General features: G+C 46.4%; 1 protein-coding gene across 10 annotated transcripts in view; it reads left to right on the top strand.

The window, feature by feature from the left end:
- LOC110532756 (zinc finger MIZ domain-containing protein 1) overlaps positions 1 to 12,968 on the top strand; it is a 273,627-nt gene that overhangs the window by 216,848 nt on the left and 43,811 nt on the right. For 7 of the 10 annotated variants that reach the window (XM_036986829.1, XM_036986812.1, XM_036986826.1 and 4 more), the window contains one exon: positions 1,757 to 1,862. In XM_036986829.1, the coding sequence (XP_036842724.1) occupies positions 1,757 to 1,862 (106 nt within the window). Of the gene's footprint in view, positions 1 to 1,756; positions 1,863 to 11,582; positions 11,988 to 12,158; positions 12,316 to 12,968 lie in introns of those variants that run through there. The other 3 variants (XM_036986836.1, XM_036986839.1, XM_036986841.1) reach the window with 3 other exon arrangements.

Raw genomic sequence — 12,968 nt, 5'->3', positions numbered from 1 at the left:
CAACAACAAGTGGGACACAATCATGAAGTGGAACAACATTTATTGGATATTTCAAACTTTTTTAACAAATCAAAAACTGAAAAATTGGGCGTGCAAAATTATTATATATAAATAAAATCTCATTCTGGGAACCCAGAGCCAAATATCATATTATTTAATAACAGAACATCAGTGTTACAAGGTTAGTGGGACACCATCATGTCCCAGTTTAGTGGGCATAAGATAACAGTTTAGTGGGTATAAGATAACAGTTTAGTGGGCATAAGATAACAGTTTAGTGGGTATAAGATAACAGTTTAGTGGGCATAAGATAACAGTTTGGAGAGTCAGGGAACTATGTATTGTGCTTTCATGATTAATGTCAGACACTAAAATATTGTACTGAAGCTGACTGAAAACTTCTGAAATATGCACATAGAGATATCCAAAAACCAACCTACTTAACTCTTCTCTACAGTATACACTGGCTGAGTTCACAGGAGAGGAGACAAGGCTGTCAAAGAGAGAGAAATATATGATATATTTCTATTATATATTTTATATTCCTCAGTACTGATGGTCTGTAGCCCTAAGACTACAGGGAATAGTTCCGTCTGTATAGTTAGGTCTGCTTCCTGCTACTGCCCACGGGGAGGGAGTGTGCGTGCGTGTGTGTGTGTGCGAGCGCATGCGTGTGTATGCTCGTTTATTCGTTCTTGCACATATGCCTATTATTGCTAGTCAAGGGAGTACTGTACTAATATTGATCAATACCCCACTTGGAATGAAATATCAACACCACTTAAATACTGGCCTGTTTCATTGCTGTTGTTAATGATTTTGCATATATTATTTATTCCTGTAGAATCTAGATAGATATATTTCATTGGACTGCTTTAGAAAGTAAAGACTTCTCCAAATTGCCTTTTATATAACTAGTGTCTTCAGAGATATTTCCTGCATAAGTAGAGAGCAGGAAATTGGAGAAGTTGGTCACTAAGGCAACCATGGCTAGCATTTAGAAGTGAGTTTGAACATGGTACAGTTCCCTTTAGAGTGCACTGAATATGTTGATAAATACTTCCTGAGTTGATAATGCTGTATTGACTCACTGAGTAGGGGAGTGTTCTGGTTACTGCTGGGGACAGCCGAAAGCCTTGCGGTTAGTCAGTAACCGAAAGGTTGCTAGTTCGAATTCCTGAGCCAACAAGTTGAACAAATCTGCCAATGTGCCCTTTTGCAAGGCACTTAACCTATGCTCCAGGGTTGCTGTTGATAATGGCTGACCCTGGCCGTAACCTCTCTCTCCGAGGGTGTCTCAGGGGGAGTTGGGATATACAAAAAACACATTTCCAATTCACACATGAGTATAATACACACCTGTACATGTGTGAAATAGTACAACTATTAACACCACCACCATGTTGTTATGACTTGATTTCTCTCTTCTGTTCTCACCTCTTTTTTCCCTTCCCTCCCTTCCTCTATTCAACTCCTCCCTCTCTCTCCTCCTCCCTACCCTCCCTGCTCTTTCCCTTCTTCCCTCCCTCACTCCCCTCTCTTTCCCTCCATCCCTCCCTCCCTCCCGCCCTACCTCCTCTCTCTCTCTCTCTCTCTCTCTCTCCCTCCCTTCATCCCTACCTCTCTCCCCCTCCATCCCTACCTCTCCCCCTCCATCCCTACCTCTCCCTCTCCCTCCCCTCTCCCTACCTCCCCTCTCCCTCCCTCCCCTACCTTCCCTCCCCTCCCTCACATCTCTCTCCCTCCCTCTCTCTAGGTGGTGAGTCGTGTGGCAGCCCAGCAAGGCTTTGACCTGGACCTAGGCTACAGGCTGCTGGCTGTTTGTGCTGCTAACAGAGACAAATTCACGCCCAAGTCTGCAGGTAAGAGACACCATCATCACTGACTAAATACCAGGGAACTACCAAGGTCATGTTCATTAGGGCACACAACGGAACAACGGAAAACGAACATGAGCATTTCTTACTGGACAAATCCAGGTAGTCCCGTCCTGTTGCATTTTGTTTTCTTCCGCTTGGTGCCAAATGAACACCACCCAGGTGAAACAGGATTGTAAAATAAATTGTTACCCGTCTCATGATGAAGTGCAGGCTAGGAACATAGGACATAACTACTGTTGAACTCTACTGCGCAATGTATGAACATTTCCGGAGGCCGTTTTGTGTGTGTTGTTCTCAGTATTAGTTGATAACGTTGATTGTTGTCGCTAGAAGATTGTCTGATCACATCCTGGTTACAGACATGGGATGCATCCCGAATGACACCCTATGGGCCCTGGTCAAAACCATCCCACTATATAGGGTGCCTTTTGGAACACAGCCATGGTCATGTTTCAGGGCTTCTGTGGTTTTCTTCATTTCTGTCTTCCGTTGAGAAGAGCTGTCCCGATGATAGGCAGTCTCACAGAAAATAGTCAACTCAACCATCTCTGCACATACACACACATAGACATTCACACACACGCACATAAACACACATAGACATTCACACACGCACGCACATACACACACATAGACATACACACACATAGACATTCACACACGTGCGCACACACACACACATACATACACACACATATAGACATTCACACACACTCGCACACACACACGCATACATACACACGCACAACACACACACACTACACACTACAGTAATGCTGTTCTCAGACACTTCGACTTTCAAATCCAATTCCTCCGATCCATACCACACTGTATTCCAGAGTGTCCATTTGTCTGAGTGAAATCTGGACAGGCAGGGGCAAGGGAGGGAGAGCGATGGATGGATCGATGGTTGGAGGTAGAGGGGTGTGGAGAAACGCCTGACAAAGCCACATCAGGTCAGAATGAAGATAAAGGGGTGTTTGAAAGAACTTTGAGTAACCATGGTTACCTTGAACGTTTTTGTGATTCTAATGGAATGGAATTGGCTTGTTTTTGTGGTAAATATTTGGGAGTTTATTTCCAGTTTGTTGGAACCAATACACAACAGAATTACTTTTCCCATTTCATCTCTCATTCGCCTCTGTGCTCATCCTTAGAGAGCGTTTTCAAAAACAACTGTTTCTCATGTAAGTCATCTAGAAAAAGTACCTTTCCTTTGTGGTTGATCCTCCTGTTAGAAGGACCCAAACAGACAGACAGACGTTAGTTTATATGGACAGGCCTGTTCCTTCCCCTGTATCTGTATTGATGGTCAAATGTGATTGTCGTCCTGGGCTCAGGTTGGACTGTGTGGTCTATAGTTAGAATCATCTCCAATCCTTCTGATCTAATAAAGAGAGTCTGGCCTTGGCCTTGACCTGGGCCCGATGTGTCCCAAATGACACCCTATTCCCTATGGCCCAGGTCAAAAGAACTGGACTAAGGGAAGATGGTGCCATTTGGGACGCAGACTGAGAATGGGTTTCAGAGGAAGGAAAGCTTAGAACTGATGGAGACAAATGGGAAATATACTGAAGGGAATTATACATGGGAGAGGAAGGGAGAGAGGAAGGGAGAGAGGGAGTGTGTGGATGGAGGCAGATGGGACTCAGCCTGGTCCCACTCAGCCAGCCAGCATCCATCTTACCTCGGGACGCAAGGACGTCTGTCTGAGGAACCAGACAAGAGGGAAACAGACGCAGTAAAAACACACAGACACTCTTAAGGCGACTATGTGAGGCTGGAAGAGAGGATGCACCAGCCCAACCTGTATGTGTGTGTCTCCGCCCGCATTAAGTGCAGCCCCAGCACAATCCCCTGACAGCCAGGCTGGCAATATAGGGCCCCACATCTGACACATGAGAGCCCAGACAGAGAGCAAGAGTCTTGGATCAACTCTGGCCATCTCTGGGGAGGGGAGGGCCAGCCTGGTTCTCCATCCCCCAGCTCCACTCTGTAGGCTGATCAATGACAGGACGGTTATTACAGAAGAGATGTTCAAAGAAATTGTCTGCACACTTATAGGTCAAGTATTAATGCAATTGCCAGATATTTAACATTTTACAAATGTTAACTTTACCTCTATTTGTAATGGCTGTATTATGCTGCAGGAAACCTAGGGGTCTACATGTTTTACCATGCAATACGCTTCAGCAGAGATTTGGATTGCGTTTTAAATTGCTTTCAGTGTGAGATTGCCTTATTGTAGCCCACCTAGAAAAAACTAGCTAGCAGTCTGAAATGCAAGATCCTCCTACAGTTAACCACTAGCTGGTGCTATGACAGCATCATTATCTGCAGTTAGCCATTAGCTGTTAGCCTCTAGCAGTTGCTGTACCGTGGATTACCTAGCTGTAGCTAGCCTTTAGTCATTGCTGTGGATTACCTAGCTGTAGCTAGCCTTTAGTCATTGGTGTGGATTACCTAGCTGTAGCTAGCCTTTAGTCATTGCTGTGGATTACCTAGCTGTAGCTAGCCTTTAGTCATTGGTGTGGATTACCTAGCTGTAGCTAGCCTTTAGTCATTGCTGTGGATTACCTAGCTGTAGCTAGCCTTTAGTCATTGGTGTGGATTACCTAGCTGTAGCTAGCCTTTAGTCATTGATGTGGATTACCTAGCTGTAGCTAGCCTTTAGTCATTGGTGTGGATTACCTAGCTGTAGCTAGCCTTTAGTCATTGCTGTGGATTACCTAGCTGTAGCTAGCCTTTAGTCATTGCTGTGGATTACCTAGCTGTAGCTAGTCTTTAGTCATTGCTGTGGATTACCTAGCTGTAGCTAGCCTTTAGTCATTGGTGTGGATTACCTAGCTGTAGCTAGCCTTTAGTCATTGATGTGGATTACCTAGCTGTTGCTAGCCTTTAGTCATTGCTGTGGATTACCTAGCTGTAGCTAGCCTTTAGTCATTGCTGTGGATTACCTAGCTGTAGCTAGCCTTTAGTCATTGATGTGGATTACCTAGCTGTAGCTAGTCTTTAGTCATTGCTGTGGATTACCTAGCTGTAGCTAGGTTTTAGTCATTGCTGTGGATTACCTAGCTGTAGCTAGCCTTTAGTCATTGCTGTGGATTACCTAGCTGTAGCTAGCCTTTAGTCATTGATGTGGATTACCTAGCTGTAGCTAGCCTTTAGTCATTGCTGTGGATTACCTAGCTGTAGCTAGCCTTTAGTCATTGCTGTGGATTACCTAGCTGTAGCTAGCCTTTAGTCATTGCTGTGGATTACCTAGCTGTAGCTAGTCTTTAGTCATTGCTGTGGATTACCTAGCTGTAGCTAGCCTTTAGTCATTGGTGTGGATTACCTAGCTGTAGCTAGCCTTTAGTCATTGGTGTGGATTACCTAGCTGTAGCTAGCCTTTAGTCATTGGTGTGGATTACCTAGCTGTAGCTAGCCTTTAGTCATTGGTGTGGATTACCTAGCTGTAGCTAGTCTTTAGTCATTGCTGTGGATTACCTAGCTGTAGCTAGCCTTTAGTCATTGGTGTGGATTACCTAGCTGTAGCTAGCCTTTAGTCATTGGTGTGGATTACCTAGCTGTAGCTAGTCTTTAGTCATTGCTGTGGATTACCTAGCTGTAGCTAGTCTTTAGTCATTGCTGTGGATTACCTAGCTGTAGCTAGCCTTTAGTCATTGGTGTGGATTACCTAGCTGTAGCTAGCCTTTAGTCATTGATGTGGATTACCTAGCTGTAGCTAGCCTTTAGTCATTGCTGTGGATTACCTAGTTGTAGCTAGCCTTTAGTCATTGCTGTGGATTACCTAGCTGTAGCTTGCCTTTAGTCATTGCTGTGGATTACCTAGCTGTAGCTAGTCTTTAGTCATTGCTGTGGGTTACCTAGCTGTAGCTAGCCTTTAGTCATTGGTGTGGATTACCTAGCTGTAGCTAGTCTTTAGTCATTGGTGTGGATTACCTAGCTGTAGCTAGCCTTTAGTCATTGGTGTGGATTACCTAGCTGTAGCTAGCCTTTAGTCATTGATGTGGATTACCTAGCTGTAGCTAGCCTTTAGTCATTGGTGTGGATTACCTAGCTGTAGCTAGCCTTTAGTCATTGGTGTGGATTACCTAGCTGTAGCTAGCCTTTAGTCATTGGTGTGGATTACCTAGCTGTAGCTAGCCTTTAGTCATTGGTGTGGATTACCTAGCTGTAGCTAGCCTTTAGTCATTGGTGTGGATTACCTAGCTGTAGCTAGCCTTTAGCCATTGCTGTGGATTACCTGCAGACTGTTTAGGGTGCGCTTAGCAACGTCCCTGATAATTGTTACAAAGACCAGAGCTAACCCTAATCCCATTCCTCACATCTGACTGACTCATTTGCTAGCTAGCTATAGTTTCCCTCAGACTGGCCTACAAGGGGAAGTGGATAGACCGAAGGCACAGAGCATCATCTAGGTTTTGTACAGTGCTGACCAGTGGATATTTAGGGTTACCAAACTGGTTCTTGGTTCCTATCTGGTGGCAGCAGTCAGTCAATCATTCACCTCTATTATATTTGGTCCACCTTTCCCTGAAGCTGTCTCTGTGACATTCAATAAACACAACAGTGTCCCTCAAAATGACAGCCCCCACAGACATTCTCACCTCTCGCTCGTAATCCTCACTGCTTACACATTTGGGTGTAGAAACATTTCAGACAGCTACTTTTCTGAATTCCTGAGAGGGGCGAGTTTGGAGTTGTTCTTGGGTTCATTTCAAGGTGTGACCGAGGAGGATTGTGTTTTTTAAAATGCTTTATGTCTGACTTCTTTCAACAAGTCTTGGCATAACATGTAGGCTGGTGACTACTAGCCTATTACAGTACAGCAGAATGTCAACAGTTGTGTGATTGTTGGTAGAGGTTACTAAAGGTCATAAAAAGATGCAGGATCTTGTTTCTTCTTATTCCCCTTAAATAAAATAAAGAAAACCATACAAATAATACAATACCTAATTGATATTGACAACACTGTTTTGCAAGAGAGTAGTATTTGATTGATATCATTCATTCAGGGATTGTATTTGAATCGACTACATGACCTTATTCACATCGCTACCACAACAAACTGTCTCAAGGGTTTAGGGGAAGTAGTAGACTATATGGAGAGAGCAGGAGACTGCATGACAAAGACAAGTGTGCAGCCAAAGTTTCAGTTCCTGCATACAGTAGCTTGAGTTTGCAATCTGCAGCCAAGTTAGCAAAGAACAGCAGTGCTACATATTGCTACTTTCTTTTACCCTCTAACAAATGTGACACTACTCAGAGATATATCTACGCATACAGCTGAGTGACTGTATAAAGCACTGAAGTGAGAGAGAGCAGAGCTCTCCTCCGATTTCTCTCTCTACTGCTTGTCACAAATATATCACCGTCGTCTCTACGCTGGCTGCCATATTGGGGTCTGATTTCTCTCAGTTTTGTGTCAGCACTGAACCACTGACACACTAGTGAAATAGAGGGTTGGGAAAATATAGAACTTGGGACAAGGGAGAGACTGTTGTCCAGGCTGTATTGGTTTTAAGTGGATGGGTGAGGGTGTAACTCTCCTAGAGAGGTATAGCGAGAGTGTACATGAACTTGGTTGTGAAATAGGGGGAAAGGGAGAGAGATTTAGCTGGTTTGGAGTGGAAAGGGAGAAGAGTGTTAGGAAGTTGGAACGGGACAGAGGGAGAGTTGGCCAGGGTTCTGTGTTAGTTGGGAGAGTCCCTTCACTGACGTCCCCCTCTCTGGTCTCAGACGTAAAGAATGTTAGGCAGGCCAGGCAGGGCTGTGGAATGCTGACAGCACTGAGTAAATCAACAGAGCATGTTCACTGGGCAATCTGCTGTCACACGTCAGTGAAAGCAACCAATCCAGCCTGTCATCAGTGGCAGATCGCGTCCAGTGTGAGGCAGGCAGTAACTCACACACAACACACACACATACACTATATATACAAAGGTATGTGGACACCCCTTCAAATTAGTGGATTTAGCTATTTCAGCCAGACCCGTTACTGACAGGTGTATAAAATCGCACATAAAAATCGTCTGTCCTCGGTTACAACACTCACTACCGAGTTCCAAACTGCCTCTGGAAGCAACGTCAGCACAATAACTGTTCGTTGGGAGCTTCATGAAATGGGTTTCCATGACCGAGCAGCCGCACACAAGCCTAATATCACCATGCGCAATGCCAAGCATGGCCTGGAGTGATGTTAAGCTTTCCTCCATTGGACTTTAGTGGTGGAAACACGTTCTCTAGAGTGATGAATCACACTTCACCATCTGGCAGTATGACGGACGAATATGGGTTTGGTGGATTCCAGGAGAACGCTACCTTCCCCAATGCATAGTGCTAACTGTAACGTTTGGTGGAGGAGGATTAATGGTCCGGAGCTGTTTTTCATGGTTCGGGACACTACAGCATACGATGACATTCTAGAATGACATTCTGTTCCTTCCAACTTTGTGGAAACATTTTGGGGAAGGACCTTTCCTGTTTCAGCATGACAATATCCCTGTACACAAAGTGAGGTCCATACAGAAATGCTTTGTCGAGATCAGTGTGGACGAACTGACCTCAACCCCAGTGAACACCTTTGGGATGAATTGGAACGCAGACTGTGAGCCAGGCCTAATCGCCCAACATCAGTGCCCGACCTCACTAATGCTCTTGTGGCTGAATGGAAGCAAGTCCCTGCAGCAATGTTCTAACATCTAGTGGAAAGCCTTCCCAGAAGAGTGGAGGCTGTTATAGCAGCAAAGGGGGACCAACTCCATATTAATGCCCATGATTCTGGAATGAGATGTTCAACGGGCAGTTGTCCACATACTTTTGGTCAGGTAGTGTATGTAGACACATGCTCATGTACGTACACAGACACACTCTCTCTATCTCTCTCTTCCTCTCTCTCTCTCATCCTCTCTCCCTCTTTAGCTCTGTCTTTCAGACACTCACCCTTTCTCTACCCCCCACTCTGTAAGTTATATTTTCCCTGTAGCTGTGTAAGGCAAACTGGTAGTGTCTCCTTTGTTACTGACCCAATCAACCTTCTAGACTATTTAATTACTGCTGAGCCAGAGAGAGAGAGAGGTGGGGGAGAGAGAGAGAGAGGTGGGGGAGAGAGAGAGAGAGAGGTGGGGGAGAGAGAGAGAGAGAGGTGGGGGAGAGAGAGAGAGCGAGAGGTGGGGGAGAGAGAGGTGGGGGAGAGGGATAGAGAGGTGGGGGAGAGGGATAGAGAGGTGGGGGAGAGGGATAGAGAGGTGGGGGAGAGAGAGAGAGAGGTGGGGGAGCGAGAGAGAGAGAGGTTTGGGAGAGAGAGGTGGGGGAGGGAGAGAGGTGGGGGAGAGAGAGAGAGAGAGGTGGGGGAGAGAGTGAGAGAGTTGGGGGAGAGAGAGAGAGAGGTGGGGGAGAGAGAGAGAGAGGTGGGGGAGAGAGAGAGGTGGGGGAGAGAGAGTGGTGGGAGAGAGAGTGGTGGGGAGAGAAAGAGAGAGAGAGAGGTGCGGGAGAGAGAGAGAGGTGGGGGAGAGAGAGGTGGGGAAGGGAGAGAGAGGTGGGGGAGAGGGAGAGAGAGGTGGGGGAGAGAGAGAGAGAGAGAGGTGGGGGAGAGAGAGAGAGGTGGGGGAGAGAGAGAGAGAGGTGGGGGAGAGAGTGAGAGAGGTGGGGGAGAGAGAGAGAGAGGTGGGGGAGAGAGAGAGAGAGGTGGGGGAGAGAGAGAGATAGGTGGGGGAGAGAGAGAGGTGGGGGAGAGAGAGGTGGGGGAGAGGGAGAGAGAGAGGTGGGCGAGAGAGAGAGGTGGGGGAGAGAGAGAGAGAGAGAGTGGTGGGGAGAGAGAGAGAGAGAGAGAGAGAGGTGGGGGAGAGAGAGAGAGGTGGGGAAGGGAGAGAGAGGTGGGGGAGAGGGAGAGAGAGGTGGGAGAGAGAGAGAGAGGTGGGGGAGAGAGAGAGAGGTGGGGGAGAGGGAGAGAGAGGTGGGAGAGAGAGAGAGAGGTGGGGGAGAGAGAGAGAGAGAGGTGGGGGAGAGAGAGAGAGGTGGGAGAGAGAGAGAGAGGTGGGGGAGAGAGAGAGAGAGGTGGGGGAGAGAGAGAGAGGTGGGGGAGAGAGAGAGAGGTGGAGGAGAGGGAGAGAGAGGTGGGGGAGAGAGAGAGAGAGGTGGGGGAGAGAGAGAGAGGTGGGAGAGAGAGAGAGGTGGGGGGGAGAGCATTCCTGCCACTGCATTATTAACCAGATGCTGCTATACAACTATATATAGTGTACATGTGGGTCTGTAAGAGGTCTCCTCTGACACTAAGCTTTGCCTCCTTAGATGTTGATGATGAAATCTCTTTGCAACATAAAAGTACCGTTAACTTTTCAAACTAGTAAAACCCCTGAAACAGATGTGTACGGAGGAAAATACTTATTTAATGTGATTATGATGTTATCATTTTTAACATTAGGTGATTCATTGGTAAAAAGTGATTTAGCTGAACTCCTGTAGAACAGTGCGAACCTGGTTGGTCTCTCTTTTGTGGAGGAAACGTGCAAAGAGGTGATATCACAGCGTTTACACCTTCAGTGCAGAACTTGCACTTTTCACACAGTACTTTACAGTGAAATACTGCATCAGACCTCCGTGTGTCAATGATGGTGCTCTGTAGGCCTGCTTGCCATCTTTCCCTCTCTCTCTCTCTCTCTCTCTCTCTCCTCTCTCTCTCCCCTCCCTCTCTCTCTCTCTCCCCTCTCTCTCTCTCCCCCCCCTCTCTCTCTCTCTCTCCCCCACTCCCTCTCTCTCCTCCCCCTCTCTCTCTTTTCCTCTCCCTCCCTCCCTCTTTCTTTCTCTATATTTCTCTCTATCTCTCCCCCCACCCCCACCCCCCCCCCCCCCCCCCCCCCTCTCTCTCTCTCTCTCTCTCTCTCTGTCTCTGATGTGCTGGCCTTTGGCCAGGTAACAGTCTGTCTAGCATGTTGTGTCCCACCCACTTCTGCAAGTCAGTAATGTGAGCCGGCTGCATTTTCTTCTCCTTCCCCCTCTAGGCGTGTGTGTGTGTGTGTGTGTGTGTGTGTGTGTGTGTGTGTGTGTGTGTGTGTGTGTGTGTGTGTGTGTGTGTGAGAGAGAGATAGTGTGTGTGTCTATACTTATATACGTGCCTGTTTGTGTGTGTGATGGGAGCTTCAGGGGGCAGTGCAATGATCACTAGCGAATAAAAACAGGAGGCATCAATAACAGCACCACACAACATAGGTGAGGAGGAGTTGTATCTCTCTCTTTCCTCTCTCCCTCTCTTTCTTTCCTCTCTCTCTCTCTCTCCCCTCTCTCTCTCCCCCCTCTCTCTCTCTCTCTCGCTCTCTTTCCCCTCTCTCTCTCTCTCTCCCTCTCTCTTTCCTCTCTCTCTCTCTCTCTCTCTCCCTCTCTCTTTCCCCCTCTCTCTTTCCCCCTCTCTCTTTCCCCTCTCTCTCTCTCTCTCTCTCTCTCTCTCTCTCTCTCTCTCCCTCTCTCTTTCCCCTCTCCCTCTCTCTTTCCCCTCTCCCTCTCTCTTTCCCCTCTCCCTCTCTCGCTCTCGCTCTCTTTCCCCTCTCTCTCTCTCTCTCTCTCTCTCTCTCTCTCTCTCTCTCTCCCTCTTTACCCTCTCTATCTCTCTCCTCTTTCTCTCCTTCTCTCTTTCCCCTCTCTCTCTCTCTCTCTCTCTCTCTCTCTCTCTCTCTCTCTCTCTCCATCTTTCCCCTCTCCCTCTCACCCTGCATCCTGTCATCTGTGGAGTGAGTTGGAGCTGATAGCAGGTACAGCTGGAGGCTGTAACCCATTATTACTGAGCGATCTCTCTGATTGGCTGAGCCGACGAGACCGGGAGACAGCTTCTGAATAATAGACGAGCATTGTGCCGACACTGGACAGGAAATAGAGAGAGAACCAGAGAGAGAGAGAGCGTGCGCGTGCGCACGAGAGAGGGTGAGACAGAGAGATCAACAACAGAGTGAAAGATAAAAGTAAGGGCAGAGGTAAGAGAGATGAAAGAAGGGAGGAATAAGTGAAACCGTTGCCACTGGTCTAGTGTTGTTCTGACATCAGAGCTTTCTCTCTCTCTCTGTGCTATGAGGAAAATGACATGAGACACACTGAGACTTTGCTTGACTCTGGGTAAGTCTGAGAGCAGTGTGTGTGCGCCTGCGTGTGTGAATACTCTGACTTGAGTTATAAATATTAGGCATTTTAGGTATGTGAAAAAAATAGTTTTATAGTATGTGAAATTTTACAAATTGAGTGTGTGTCAAATGCCAGATGTCAGACTCATTTCAGCTTTTCATTTAGTAGAATTCTCTGCACACTATTGAGGGAAATGATCGTCTTCCGAGACCCACGTGTGTCTGAAATCCGCTTATAACCAGCTGAGGGGATGCACTGAACCAAAGTGAATGAATGGAGCGTGAGGGCACTGAATCTGTGTTGAGCTGTCTGCTTGAAGAAGGTATTTGTATGTTTGCATGTTTTGGTGATGTCTGTGGTTGCAAGTGTGCATGTGAGATTGTGTGTTAGACAACCCCAGTCTGATATAAGTAGGGTCCCTTGCTATTGCTCATGATATAATGAGTGTTTTGAGTCTGAGAGCATAAATATAATTAGTCTGACTAGAATGGACACTCCTGATGGATTCATTGATTAGAAACTTTGGAATTAGAATTTCTTCTCTCCACGTTTTAAAACTCATCAATGTGTGTTTCCACTATTTAAATGCAACAGTGTAATATCCTAAAGCACTACAAAATGAGTGTTATTCATTATATAAGATTATGAGAAATGTAGTACATGTTCTGTTCTAGTGGCTGGATATATACAGTACCAGTCAAAAGTTTAGACACATCTACTCATTCCAGGATTTTTCTTTATTTTTACTATTTTCTACATTGTAGAAAAAACCATGAAATAACACATATGGAATCATGTAGGAACCAACCATGTTTAAATATAAAATAGATTTAGATTTGTTTGAGATTCTTCAAAGTAGCCACCCTTTGCCTTGATGACAGCTTTGCACCCTCTTCACATTCTCTCAACCAGCTTCATGAATGCATTTCAATTACCATGTGTGCCTTCAGTCTTGTTGTGACATGGTAGGGGTAG

The sequence above is a fragment of the Oncorhynchus mykiss genome, chromosome 1, assembly GCF_013265735.2.
Source record: "Oncorhynchus mykiss isolate Arlee chromosome 1, USDA_OmykA_1.1, whole genome shotgun sequence".
Classification (NCBI taxonomy): domain Eukaryota; kingdom Metazoa; phylum Chordata; class Actinopteri; order Salmoniformes; family Salmonidae; genus Oncorhynchus; species Oncorhynchus mykiss.
Note: the sequence above shows the minus strand (reverse complement) of the source record. Positions and strands in the feature narration are given on the sequence as shown.